Source organism: Hippocampus guttulatus, chromosome 1 (assembly GCF_054856545.1).
Source record: "Hippocampus guttulatus isolate MCC_2025c chromosome 1, RoL_Hgut_1.0, whole genome shotgun sequence".
NCBI classification, from domain to species: Eukaryota; Metazoa; Chordata; class Actinopteri; order Syngnathiformes; family Syngnathidae; genus Hippocampus; species Hippocampus guttulatus.
The window spans coordinates 30,027,677-30,041,755 of record NC_141261.1 but is presented as its reverse complement, the minus strand read 5'-3'; the positions used below and the strand labels follow the sequence as shown (position 1 = coordinate 30,041,755).

General features: G+C 43.4%; 1 protein-coding gene across 5 annotated transcripts in view; it reads left to right on the top strand.

Moving 5' to 3' along the window:
- LOC147211317 (beta-1,3-galactosyltransferase 1-like) overlaps window positions 1-12,810 on the top strand; it is a 75,258-nt gene extending 62,448 nt beyond the window's left edge. For all 5 annotated transcript variants that reach the window (XM_086125642.1, XM_086125659.1, XM_086125632.1 and 2 more), the window contains one exon: window positions 10,615-12,810. In XM_086125642.1, the coding sequence (XP_085981768.1) occupies window positions 10,853-11,839 (987 nt within the window). In that variant the 5' untranslated portion in view covers window positions 10,615-10,852 and the 3' untranslated portion in view covers window positions 11,840-12,810. The remainder of the gene's footprint in view (window positions 1-10,614) is intronic.
- Window positions 12,811-14,079: the final 1,269 nt, after the last annotated feature.

Sequence of the window (14,079 nt, the reverse complement as noted above, 5' to 3'; positions counted from 1 at the left end):
GAAACAAATGTCTAGCCCGGTGTCAAATTGCATGCTGCCCAAATTGTTCCTCGCTCAGTCACATGAGGAGGGATGCTCACCCATTTGGCCGTGGCTGTTCAAATCCTCACACATTAATTCTTCCTTGGAATGCTCAGAAGGCAGCACAATGGTTTTAAAACTTGGCAGAAGATTGGAGTAAAGAGGATCAAATGCAATGCATCAGAGGAAAGTATTCCCGCACAACCTCCTGTTGAGCATATGACGAATTTAACAGCAGGGGGCTGAGATAATGAATGGAAGTAGAAGCAAGGGGGCAGTAAATTATTGTCGGCTTTTCCAAATGTGTCTGAAAGCTTTGGTATTGATTATGAGATTACGGTATGAACGTACAGTATGAAGATGAGGTCTGCCAGCTTTGAACTCGCTGTTTACTATGCATTAGGTTTCGTCGTTTTCTTGTGGAGGCTAATGTGCGCGGGGGGTTCATTGTGCATGGACCGCATGTACTGTATGCATGTGCCTAATGTCTATTTGTCCTTTCATCTGGCGTTCCTCTTTTAAGAAAGGAGTCACCAGGAGGAAAGAAAGGAGTCAATTCTTTGATGCTTCCTGAACTAAGCTCATTGGAGGTACCCTGAAATCTCACAATAAAGTATACCGAGGCTTCGCATGACGCACAGTAGACTGTTTATGGGTGTGAATTGTTGTCTAAGCGACAATATCGTAACCATTTTTTTTGTTTGTTTCTTAAATCATAATTGCAAGCCATGCTGGATCCATGCCTCTGACTGGACCATTTACTGCACAACAACTTCTATTAAATCAGCGGCCATTGATGGAGGTTTCATCATCCCTGCCAGTCATTAGATCTGCACTATTGAACCAGGCAGTGTGGCTGTCCTCCATGCTCGTTCAGAAACTTCACCCAACGGCACAGGCATTACGGTCTATGAAAACATTTCTCTCTCTCTCTCTCTCTCTCTCTTCCATGCTTATGCACTGCCATTGGCCCTCTGAGCAAGGTCACTCGATGCAGCGCTAATGATGGCAATCAATTATGTGGGACAACATGAGACAACCCCCCCCCCCCACCCCCCACACACACACATTTGTTGGCTCCAAGCTTTTCACTGGCTTATTGAGGTCACTGGATCGCAGCGACAATAGAACAAAACAGCGTGATGACTAATTCTAGAACTGATTTCTGTAATGCCTCACTGCAAGTTTTTCACCTGTATGTGTGTTTTATTTCTATTCAAGTCATCGTCGTTTGGCAGCATGGTCGATGCCTCACAGTTCAGAGGTGCTGGGCTTGAATCTTTGCTTCTTACTGTGGAGAGTTTGTAGAGTTTGCATGTTATTTCTGTGCATGCTTGGGTTTTTCTGGTTGCTCTGATTCCCCCTTACATTAAAAATAATAATAATAATAACATTTACAGTAACTTGATTCTAATGATGTGAATGTGAATGGTTATTTTTATACCTCACCTCTTGCACCAAAGTCTGATGGGATAAGTGCCAGCTTGCTCATAGTATACAAAGTGGTTGGAAATGATATTAATCAGCTGTTGTTTGAATTTCAGCTTAGTCCGTCTCAGGGGTGGCGACAGCAATTAGTCGCATGATGTGTTTGGCACAGTTTCTGATGTAACTCACTTATGGCAGTGGCTGGGCGATGGCAAATAGCATCAAGGGTCTTGCTGAGAGAGACACAAGTGGATGCTCCCATTTGCCCTGACTGGGATTTAAGCCCCAGTATCCGAAGTCAGGGTTGAAAATGTTCAACTAAAATGTGTCTCTGAGCCATCTAGAATTTTGACCTTTTGATTTAACTTTGAGTAATCGTGCAGATGTGTACATTTTGAATTTTGCTCGTCAGACGAAAAGTATTGAAATGATTTTTTCCTCAAAATTCTTGATTTTAGTAACGAGTTTCCGTTCTCAAAGTCTGGGTAAACCAATCTTTCCCGACCTTGCTAATGTAATAATAACCATGGCATTGCAGTGCCCTCAGAGAACAATGATGGAAAATAACTTCCGACCGCATCGCCCAGGAACGCCCATTTAGGCTTTTATATATCATCAAAGAGGTATGCTGTTTCTTCTTCGGAAAGTAAAGGTTGTAGTCAGCGGCCTGCACTTTTCATTCCAAAGCTCAATGCGGCAGACGCATGGAGTGATACTCAAAAATGACATATAATAATAATAATAATTCTGGAGGGGATATACGCAAACAACTCCCACATCTGGTTAAACAAGATAAAGCACCTGCGTCCTTCCTTTGAGGTCATTGGTGGAACCCTGTAGCAGGAGACTGGGACAAAGCACCTGGACCAATAGTCAATGTCCACACTCTCTTTTGTTTTAATACGTATTTAAGAGATGACCATATTCTAAGAAGGTGGGGTTCAAAGCATCATGTCATTAGCCTGTAGTTATCATAGAAATCGATGCATACGCAGCAAGTCTGCCAACCTGTTTTCCAATTTGAGCATGTGACATTCGCTAAAATTTGTCTTTAGATTGGTATTTTTATGCACGTATGCCTGCATATGCAAATTGTGCATAATTTCTATTCCTAAAGACACCCATGCTTGTTTTACCACAGCTCACACACACAAATCAAATGGCATGTCGGCAATGGCATGTACAGTAAACTCGCTGTTGCAATCAACATTTTTCGCAGACATTATAACAGCAAATGTATCGACGGACATTTTATGGCGCCTTGCCATGAGGAAAGGGCTGGCCAGGTGGTGCATCACAAACAACAGAGCTTGTTGATATTATAAGAGTGGTGATTGACCCTCAAGGCATCATCAGGACTACACTCGAACAAAAGCCGTAATTGAAATCATTAAAAGCAGAACAACTGTGGATGTTAAATTAGAACAGAACTATTCCTCCGTTTGCATTCCATCGAAAATGGATCGGGTGGTGATATAGTCAATAAATTCCCACAAAGCTTTTGTTGTGGCTCTCTGATTTCCACTGTTTTGTTGTTCTATGCCTCTCACAGAGATGTGAGGAAGCTTGGTTACTGAAACATGTGACGTAGTCAAACAAAGCCAACCCTCGGGCTGTCAAGAAAACAAAGGCCAAGAGTCATTCACGGTCTCTCATCTCGGTCTGTTTCTCTGTCAATCAAAGGATGCTGACTTTTATTTTTAGTGTGCTTGGAGTGGACAATCAGGCACAAGAGTACCGACACGCTGGAGTGATCACAGTGTGGAATCGTACTTCAACGTGAGGCTTATTGGAGCAGCTGCCACCGCAGCAGAGCTCAGTGGGAGACTGCTAAACTGACATCCTGGCGCTCAGCATGGAGACGTTGTGCATTCGAAACACTGGTGCCGCAGTTCTCATCATCTTCTGTTTTTGCTTTGCCTTGTCACTTTGTTGGCATGTCAACCGTCTTCGGTGAACAGATCATAAACAATATGCACTGGAATCGCACCGTTGCGATCTTTGCACGTCTTGTACCGGATATAAAGACTTGGATTGTTGGAAGTCAACCATCAGTTTCTCATGCTGCTCAAAGTTGAATGTTGCAATGCGCTCGTTCGTCAAACAGTAGCAACACATGTCTCTGCTCTTTTTACCCCAAAGAGATTTAACCAAACCTTATCACTGCACACACTTAAGGGACAAAGACAAGGTTACGGTGGAGTCATTTGTTGTTGTTTTGTTTTCAAGGAAACGAGTCAGATTTGCTTGTATGCTAGCATTTTTTTTTCTCTTCAGAACTGGTGGATTACTCATTTACCTCGTTCAATGTGTGTTCTGAGACTGCCTGTGCCCCCCCCCCCCCTCCACCCCAAGAAACCCCAAAAAAGTGATACCATGTTTCCATGCCCTTCTGGAAGTGTGTTTCTCCTGTCATTCAGAGACTTTATTTAAGCTGACTTGACAGCATGATGCATTGCAGCCATCGTTAAATAGCTTCGTGCATATTTGTTTTGGGGAACGGAAGCTATGAAAGATCAGGAGGAAAGCTGATTTACATGAACATTAGGGTCAGAGAAGCGGCAGATGAATTGCAGCAAGTGTCGATTGTGATTGCCTTAGGTGACTGATTACAGTAGAAATTGTCAATGAGTGAGAGTTCACTCAAAAGAGGGACATTGTTCCCATGAAAGGCAAGGCCATTCTATCTGTATAGCACATTTCATGTACAGGACAAGTGCTTGAGAGAAAACATTAAAAGCATTACACAAAGAGAAAGAAAATATTAGGACAGTGCAAAAAAAATCTAAACAGTACCATCTAAAATAAATTTAAATGATTAAAAACAAGCAGGCGGTAGTCCAGTGGTTAGCACGTCGGCTTCACAGTGCAGAGGTAACGGGTTCGATTCCAGCTCCGGCCTCCCTGTGTGGAGTCTGCATGTTCTCCCCAGGCCTGCGTGGGTTTTCTCCGGGTGCTCCGGTTTCCTCCCACATTCCAAAAACATGCATGGCAGGCTGATTGGACGCTCTAAATTGTCCCTAGGTGTGAGTGTGGGCGTGGATGGTTGTTCGTCTCTGTGTGCTGGCAACTGATTCAGGGTGTCCCCCGCCTACTGCCCGAAGACGGCTGGGATAGGCTCCAGCATCCCCCGCAACCCTAGTGAGGATCAAGCAGTTTGGAAAATGGTTGGATGGATAAAAACAAGCATCAGCCTAGATAAATTAAAAAAATAGGATGAAGGTAAGAGAATAAAGGATAGGTTCATGGGAATGCTGCAGTGAACAATCATGTTTTCAGCCCGGATTTTAAATGAAATGACAGTTGAAGCAGACCTCAGATATTCAGGGAATTTGTTGCGCGGGCAAGGAGTATAGTAACAACATACCACTTCACTTTGTTTGGTATTGGTTCTGGGAACACAAAATAGACTTGTCCCAGAACATCTGAAGGGTCTGGACTCTGGATGCTTCGTAGGGTATTAGTACATCTGTCTTGTAGAGATTTGGAGACCACCAGCAAGATTTTAAAGAGATTATTATTATTATTATTGTTTTTGGATTGAATTATTTGACTCACAAGAAACCAGTGCAGTGATTTGAGGACAAGTGTTATGTGGACCGGCTTCCTGGTTTGTAATGTCGATGGCGGCAGCATTATGGTTGGATCAGCTGCAGCCACCTGAATTTTATTTTTTTTTTTAATACCAGTAAAGCAGGCATGTCCAGTCCTCGAGTTTTATATGTTTTCCGAGTCCAACATTTGATTGATTCAAATGATTAGCTCATCAGCAGGCTCTGAAGACGCATGATAATGATCTTGATCATTTGAATCAGGTGTTTTGGAGTAGGGAGACATATTTTTAAAAAAAACGCAAGACAGTGGCCCTCAAGAACCGGGGTTGAACACCTCTGCTATAAAGACACCTTTATAAAAGCATGAGCAAGTTTTTGTGGGTCTTGTTGGAACAGAAAACCTTTCATTCAGCTATGTTTTGTGGTAATAGGTGGATTTCGTACTGGCTTTTAAGTGGTTGTTAAAATTCACATTTGAGACAATAATTACACCAAGATTGATTTGTTGCTTTCAATGACATAGAATTAAGGCGAGTGCTGATCTTGGACCTTTCATTTTTGGGGTCGTCTTTTTTGGATTGAGCTGGAGACAATTGCGGTAAATCCACTCATTGATTCGATGAATCCGCTTACTTGATGACAGCAAGGGACTGTCATCATGTGACAAACAAACATATGAACGACACATGCAACAATATGAGAAATGGGCTGCCAAACTGGCAAAACTACAGTGCATGTGAGAGATTGACATCAATACAGCTGGAGTGACATGCAGTGTACATACTTGTTGAACACAGATCAAGCACCGATTGGTGTGGAGAAAGAGTGAGAGATTGAGAAGATGAGGGCGAGGTGTGAAAAAGCAGCCATGATGAGATGGATTCTGCTGGGCAGAGAGATTGATGACTAGCTTCAGAGAGAGAAGGAGAGATGGAGAATGGGGCCGGGGAGATAACGGAAATGGAGGTAGAAGAGCAGAAAAGTCCGCAAGAAAAGAAGCTGGAACCCGCCACAAGACAAGTCACAATCATTTGCCTGATAAAAGGACGAGCTACTTTTATAACAGCAGTGCCACCTTCCAACAGCATGCTAGCATCATTGTAGCACATTTTACAAATCCACTCTTGCTAATTCGTTGGATCTTGATGTCGTGTTTTGCTGTGAGTCAGCAAATGTAGTTTTCTGCTGTGTGTCCTTCAAAGAGTTTGGATCCTGAATTATGGTTTTCATGAAGCAGGATTGGCTTAACTTTGGGTCTCAATTAGACTGCCCTGTTTGTTTGTTTTTGTTTGTAGACTTGTGTGTTACCTCAAAAGATAAATACTATATAAGACAAGAGATCAATATTTCAGATTTTATTTCAACTTAACTGGGCCCATTTAGAAGGAAAGAGAGTTGAGAGGAAGACCTAAGAGAAAAATGGTACATGTGACGCACATACACTGTCATGTACGTGATGCCACTGAACGCATTACATGCAGCAGAACGGCTGCGCAATGTACAATAATGGTGGCCGCGACGAACTGTAAAAACTTCCATTCGACAAAACTTAAATAACGATACAAAAAGCAATGTGGACTCGGAACAAATCAGGGAACTAATTAAATACACCGCATCATAGAAAAAGGAAAAACAAAGCGAAATATTGTCATTGAATTAGAAGTGAATCCGGATCGTCAATGAAATGCGACTTACCTGGTAGCTCTGACTGAGCTACGGCGGGAAGCTGGTGCCACGCTGTGCACTGTTGCGTCACTTCCGCCATAATTTAAGACTCAATGTATCACTCCGTTACACATGTAGTGAGGAAAGACATGACAGCAGTTGGCAGCTGAGAGCAGGATGCAGAAGAGAGGCGTACAGTACTTGGAAAACGATAACATGCTGTGGGAGCGCCTAACGGGACTAGCCAAAAGGAAAAGAAGCATTTGCATCTGGAGCTGATACACAACTGACATTGTAGCACCTTTTGTGTCATTCCCATAAGTAGCGGGTGTCGTTTTACTTGCTGAATGTGTACACTCTGTTTCAGATTGGCATTGGATCTGTCAAGATGACATATGCGTTGGAGGTGTCACGCCTGTAGCCGACATGATTGTTGTTCATTTTGAAATCATTTTATTCGTTTTTAAATCTTTACATGGTGTTGCATCTCCTCACATGACAGCCATGCTCCACTCTTACACTTTAGCCAGTCCGCTTTGATCAGTAGACCAAAATGTCCTGAAAGTGTACCACAAGCTCAGAGGTAAATGCACCTTATAAATTGCTGCTCTGAAAGTGCGGAGGAAAGTGCTGCTGTACATCAGGCTGGCCCTACAATACGTTTTTCCCCCACTCTCATTTAAAAACACATTTTAGTCCCTTACCTTCAACGCAGCATGAGATGTTGTTTTGTCTTCCCGTCTGTTACTGCTTATGATTTCTTCCTTGTTTTTGGTTCCCTCTGTGGCTGAAAACAAACAATTGTGAAGCTGAAGGAAAATGGGAAATCGATCATGGCCATTCTGCAAACACTGGCCACAACTAGTACGACCATTTGGAATATCCAGACTGAGCTAACCACTTGTGTACTAAACAGCCACGGGTGGTCACATCAACATTGTGAGAGCTCCAATGAGATACCCTAAAACAACGGTCGTGACTTGACTAACAACCTTCAGAGGGTCGGAGTTACGGTATCACAATCTAGTTTGCAGAAGATTTAATAAATGAAGAGGCGACTATAAAAGATGCAAACAACTCATTGGCGAGCAGAATGCAAATGATCCGTTTGGAATTTGGCAACGTGGAAAGTTTTAGATATTGTTCAGACACATTTAGTTGATCTTCCAGCAAAGCGGTGGAATAAAAAGAGCTTTGAGAAATGATCTGCTTATGATCCCAAGCACACAAGCATGTGAAACTGTGGAGGTAATATTGTGGCTTGGATTTGCATGGCTTCTTCTGGGACACATGATAATAACCCAAACCACACTGCCAAAAGCAGTTCATCGGAGTGAAAAGCGGAAACTTGTCTGAAGTCAAACATTTCAGTCTAAAGGCATATTCGCTTCTGTCTATTTGAAGTCTACTTTTCCCCAATTCTTTTGCTCACCAAAGACGCGAAATAATGCCCTTTTTCGAGGTTGTGTATCAAATCCAGATGAAAAATACCTGAAAAGAAAGACTGATGTTTGTTTTGTGATTATTTTAGCAGACAGTATAACTAGCTTGAAGTTATTTGTCAACGATTTGTGTTTGACCATGATTTGTTATTTTTTATTTATTGCTGAAATTCATCCCCTCAAGGTTTGACTGTGTCCAATTAGAGTTGCAATTTTAGCAAGAGTTGCTAAAATTACCACAGCAGCGCCGGTCTAACTAATGAAGAGGCTTCTCATTAAGACATGTAAATCCATATGCCCAGTCAGGTCTCATTCTGAGCTTTCGTACAGAGACAGTGAAAAGTGAATTTCTGGGGTTGGGGTGGGGGGGGCTTCTTTGGGGAGGCATCAGATGAGGAGACCAAGTGGATATTAATAATCTGCCATGTTAGACATTGCCTCATCTCGCCAAATAGACCAAGTGACTTTGACTGGCCTCCAAGTTCAACAGGAACAAAAAGACAGACGAATCGTAATTCCAAACAGTGGAGCTACTACATCATGGAGAGCTTCCATTACTTTACTCCACAGTGCCTGTGATCAGAGGGAGCATTGTTTAGCTGACACCAGCCTTGGTGACTGCATTGAAAGTACATTAATCCCTCGTTCATTGCAGGGGTTAGGACCCGACCAACTCTGGAGATAGACGAAACCCGCCAAGTAGCGAATGTGTTCATCATTATTTATGTGCATTTTAAAGCTTCATGCATATATTACCAAACTATATGCATGTGAGGTATAGGTTTTGTTTTGTTTACTTGGTGTCACCGCGGGGAGCACGTTGGTCGACTGGTTAGCACGTCCGCTTCACAGTGCAGAGGCGCAGGGTTTGATTCCGGCTCCGGCCTCCCTGTGTGGAGTTTGCACGTTCTCCCCGTGCCTCCGTGGGTTTTCTCCGGTTTCCTCCCACGTTCCAAAAACATGCATGGCACGCTAATCGAACACTCTTAAATTGTCCTTAGCTGTGATTGTGAGCATGGATGATTGTTTGTCTGTGTGTGCCCTGCGACCAGGTTGAGGATGTCCCCTGCCTACCTCGTGAAGACAGCTGGGATAGGCTCCAGTACACCTGCGACAGTTGTGAGGATAATCGGATTAGAAAATGGATGGATGGATGGGGTCGCCATCATCACATTTTACAGTCTTGAGGTATCTTTGACTGAATGTGTATGGCTTTGAGAGGCGGGGCCTGACCTGTTGAGTGAGGTGCGACTGTGTGAATAGTTGGCTGACTGTTCACTGGTTTAATCATTTAGCCACTCTGTATTGAGTTGACTCGGCGCCGCTCGTGGTAAATGGCAGGTCCTGTGAATGAAACCTTGAGCTCAAAAAAGTGATTGAAAGTGCATCGGCAGGTCAAGGGATTTTGATTCATTCTAACAAGCGCTCATACCAAATGAAATAACGAATGATGTTTACTTCACCATAGACATGCAGTTGTGTAACCTAAGCCAGTTGTACTAGTGTTTGGGGACAAATGTCTTTATTACATGTTTTTGTTGGGGGGTTGTTGTCATTTGTTCAGGAAAGCCACAGCGGCTGTGCCTAACCCTGAGAACTTGGTTCTAACTAGCAATGGTAGTCTGTATTAAATTACCTAACAGTGATGCATTACTCTACACTGGAAATCACAGACGTGCTGTCATGGTACACACTGCACTTATGTTATTATGTGTGAAATCATCCCAAAGTTGGGACATTGTCTGTATTTTATGCACTCTTTTCTCCTGGCTCATGCTTATTGCTGTTCAGTAACAGCCCTTGTGGAAAAACATTCCCCCGCAATGTAGCATAAAACAACAGAACAATATGGAATGGTTGAAAGTGTTCCATAAAGTGATATTCGTCAAAGAGAACAATAATCAGTAACAGTAGATACAAAAAATGGTGTACAATTAACTCATGGGCTGCATAAACTTTAAACTTTAGCAGTTCACAGTGTCCCCCGCCTACTGCCCTAAGACGCTGGGATAGGCTCCAGCAACCTCCCCCCGCGACCGTTGTGAGGATAAGCGGACCATAAAATGGATGGATGGAAGTGCAAAATAAATGATTTTCACTTCTGTTTTTTATTGTCTGTGTATGGTGAAACAACACATTATTATTATTCATTGCCTTCTTTGCTTTTTTTTTTTTTTTTTAGTGCAGCAATGCACTTTTTTACTTGTTGGAGCGGGAGCAAAAAGTTTATATATTTGCTTTGGTGGTGTCTGTGGTGAATATTTTCAAATTGTTTTCTTATAAGTCATATTAAAGTTCCCCAGCTATGCGCCAGGACAGGTAACTCGTGAATGACCAGTTTTGCACTCACTGCAACTTTTATTTTTCGGACTTAAATGAATAATTTGACTTATCTTAATCAAGATGATCATATGGCATTTCAATGTTGATGCTCATCTTTTTCCCCTCACATAGTTCGGGATTGGGTTTCCACTGATCAGTCTTTTCTTGTCATCCAATTTCAGATCCCGTTGGAGACAAGCCCAAAGAAAATCTGCGAAAGGCAATGGGACACAATAATATGTTAACTATGACGAGAAATAGCTGCAGGTGTGCTTTTCAATCACACTAGATCGTAAAGAAGCCTGTTATTGAGGACTGATGTCCCATGCGGTGGAGGCCTCAAGCTGTACCGCCCAATCTAAGAGTCCCCATGTAAGCCTGGTCTCGGACTTTCCAATGCTGCCAACAAATTAAAGAGCGATGCCTTCAAAGGTCTCCTGTTTGTACTTGCTGACAGTGGTTTGCTGGGCCAGCGCTCTATGGTATCTGAGCGTGTCCCGCCCATCCGCTTCCTATGTGGGCCAGCTGAATATCCCGATTCGCAAGTCGTCCAAGCCGAACAAGAACGCCACTTTCGGTAACTACCGCACCCGGTCTCTGAATCCGCACGACTTCGGCTACCTCATCAACGACGCCAAGAAGTGTGAGGCGGAGACCCCTTTTCTTGTCATCCTGATCAGCACCACTCACAAGGAATTTGATGCACGGCAGGCCATAAGAGAGACGTGGGGCGATGAAAGCACATTTCCTGACGTGCGCGTGATCACGCTCTTCTTGTTAGGTCGCAGCACGGACGCCGTCCTGAACCACATGGTGGAGCAGGAGAGCCAGATCTTTCACGACATTGTCGTCGAGGACTTTATTGATTCTTACCACAACCTGACGCTCAAGACGCTGATGGGCATGCGCTGGGTGGCCACCTATTGCTCCAAAGCCCAATATGTTCTCAAAACAGACAGTGACATCTTTGTCAATATGGAGAACCTCATCTACAACCTCCTGAAGCCCACCACCAAGCCCAGGAGGAGATATTTCACCGGTTATGTCATCAACGGCGGGCCAATCAGAGACATGCGCAGCAAGTGGTACATGCCGAGAGACTTGTACCCAGACAGCAAGTACCCACCGTTCTGCTCCGGCACTGGCTACGTGTTCTCGGCAGATGTAGCAGAGCTCATCTACCAAACCTCACTGCACACCAGGCTCCTACATCTGGAGGACGTGTATGTGGGGGTGTGTCTGCGCAAGCTGGGCATCCACCCCTTCCAAAACAGCGGTTTCAATCACTGGAAAATGGCTTACAGCCTCTGCCGCTACCGCAGAGTGGTGACCGTCCACCAGATCTCCCCCGAGGAGATGCACCGGATCTGGAACGACATGACCAGCAAGAAACACCTTAAATGTTAGCAGGACTCCCTCTGTGAGTAAAGGAGCTATTGATTGACTTTCTATCAACTGCTTTTCCAACATCGGCAAACACTGTACAGCACAAAGCATTGCGCTGAAAGGAGAGTATTGACCAGCCATTCTGGGCTTTGTCCAAATGCTGATTGCTTGGCCAGGAGTTGTTTTTTTTGGGGGGTTCTCCTAGCACAAGGCCAAACATGCCTCTCTTTATCCTCCATCATTTCAAGTGTTGTCAAGTGCAACCAACCTTGCACACTGGCTTGTACTGTACGTCAGAAGGTAGTGGGCACAAAGCCTTTTTTTTAATCACCAAAAGTATTATCTGTTATCAGTGAACAGTGATTAGATCAATAACAACACATTTGGGTTATCTCAAGTTGTACTGGTTGTATCTTCTGCTGAACGAAAGCCAAGTTTCCACCAGGTTCCACAAGTTCACGGCAGGCTATGTTTATCTGTCAACGAGTTCACAGATGGCAGCACAACCTCTTGGAAGCATATCAGTGAAGATGGTAACCTTACAAAAAACTGCCAATAAGTACAACTATAGTGATTATTTCTTTTTATATGTATCGCAACTTTTGTGACGTTGACCTAAACCAAAAAAAAAAAAAAACACTGCTTGGTGGAAACAGGGCTTTGGCTGTGCAGCAGCAGGCCTTGTTATGCGTACCATAATGACTTCATGGTGAAATGACTAAATGTGTGCGACAGAGGAAAAGGATGCATCAACAACCCATTTGCCTCCATATGCTGTTAAATTATCCAACCTATCTTTTTATTGCGCGTCAAGGAGAAGAGAATCTGCTGCTTACATTAGTAGTGAATTGTATTTCTTTTTCATGTGTACTGTGCAGCTATTTCTCTCAGGCAGACTTGTGGTTATGTTCCATTACTTGAATGTGAATGAGTCAACGCAGGTGTGAACTTCGGAAGTGTGTGATTAGATTCAATAAAACCGTTTTATGACATTTGCATTTGTTACATCTAATGCAAAAAGTATCTGCAGTATTCTGATCCTCAGAGTGACGCAAGGCCGAAGAAGGCAAGGTGCTGCAGAAATATTTGTGGCTCTGGAAACACTGCTGTCAGTAATGTGGGATTATTAATTATTGGGGATAATTATTATTTGTATGGCCGAAACCTCCGGGAATATCTTTAGCACTAACACACAATTTCTAGGGATGGAGCAAGACATTTTTGATTGATACGATACGTATCGGTATGAGACCTCGCGATTCGATATAATAACAAAACAATTCAAAATGATGAGGTGATTTTTGAAATATGTCGAGACAGTAAGAATGGTATTTCTGTAAAGAAAAAAACAAGCCTGTTCTCTTAATATTCTAGCTGCATACACTAAATGGACTATCAGAATAAGAGGGTTCTTTCTATGCATTAAAACATCAATGTAAACAAACCTTTTTGATAAAGTGTGCCACAAATCTGAGCAAAGTCAACATTCTCTTATTAAACTTGAATATTTTCACATTAAATTAACCTGCTGCCGTGATTGCTCCGTTTGAAGGACAACTGAATGTCACAGGAAACAATTTTGCCAAAGGCCGTGTATCCTTTTTTCCACGGTTGTCTGGCAGCAAGACAATTCTCCGTGCGCTCCGCAATAATAAGTCATTCTCTGAACGGGGGGAGATTTATGAGCAAGTTTTAGAATAAATAAGGCAGCAACACCTTTTTGGTCTGTTGCACTAACTTGTACGGTAGACGCAGCTGAGTCATTCATTCCTGTTTGTTGCCGTTTGTGATGCCATGGCGATGGCCGAGACTCATTGACAAATAGACGTGTCCCCCGTTTGTAAAAGGCTAAACATCTCCACCCATCCATCCATCCATTTTCCTATCCACTTATCCTCACAAAGGTCGCGGGCGTGTTGGAGTCTGTCCGAGATGTCTTCGGGCAGGAGGCGGTTGCCAGCCAATTAATTGAATGGCACACAAAGACGAACAACCATTCGCGCTCACACTCACACCTAGGGACAATTTAGAGCGTTCAATCAACCTGCGTTGCATGTTTTTGCAATGTGGGAGGAAACTAGAGTACCCGGAGAAAACCCACACAGGCACGGGGAGAACATGCAAACTCCACACACGCTGCACTTCTGCATTGTGAGGCCGGCGTGCTAATTAGTGGAACACCGGGACACCCCCGTTATACATCTCATTTTTTGCAAAATCCAATTCGTTGCCACCGAAATTAAGGCATTGCTTCTCCTTAA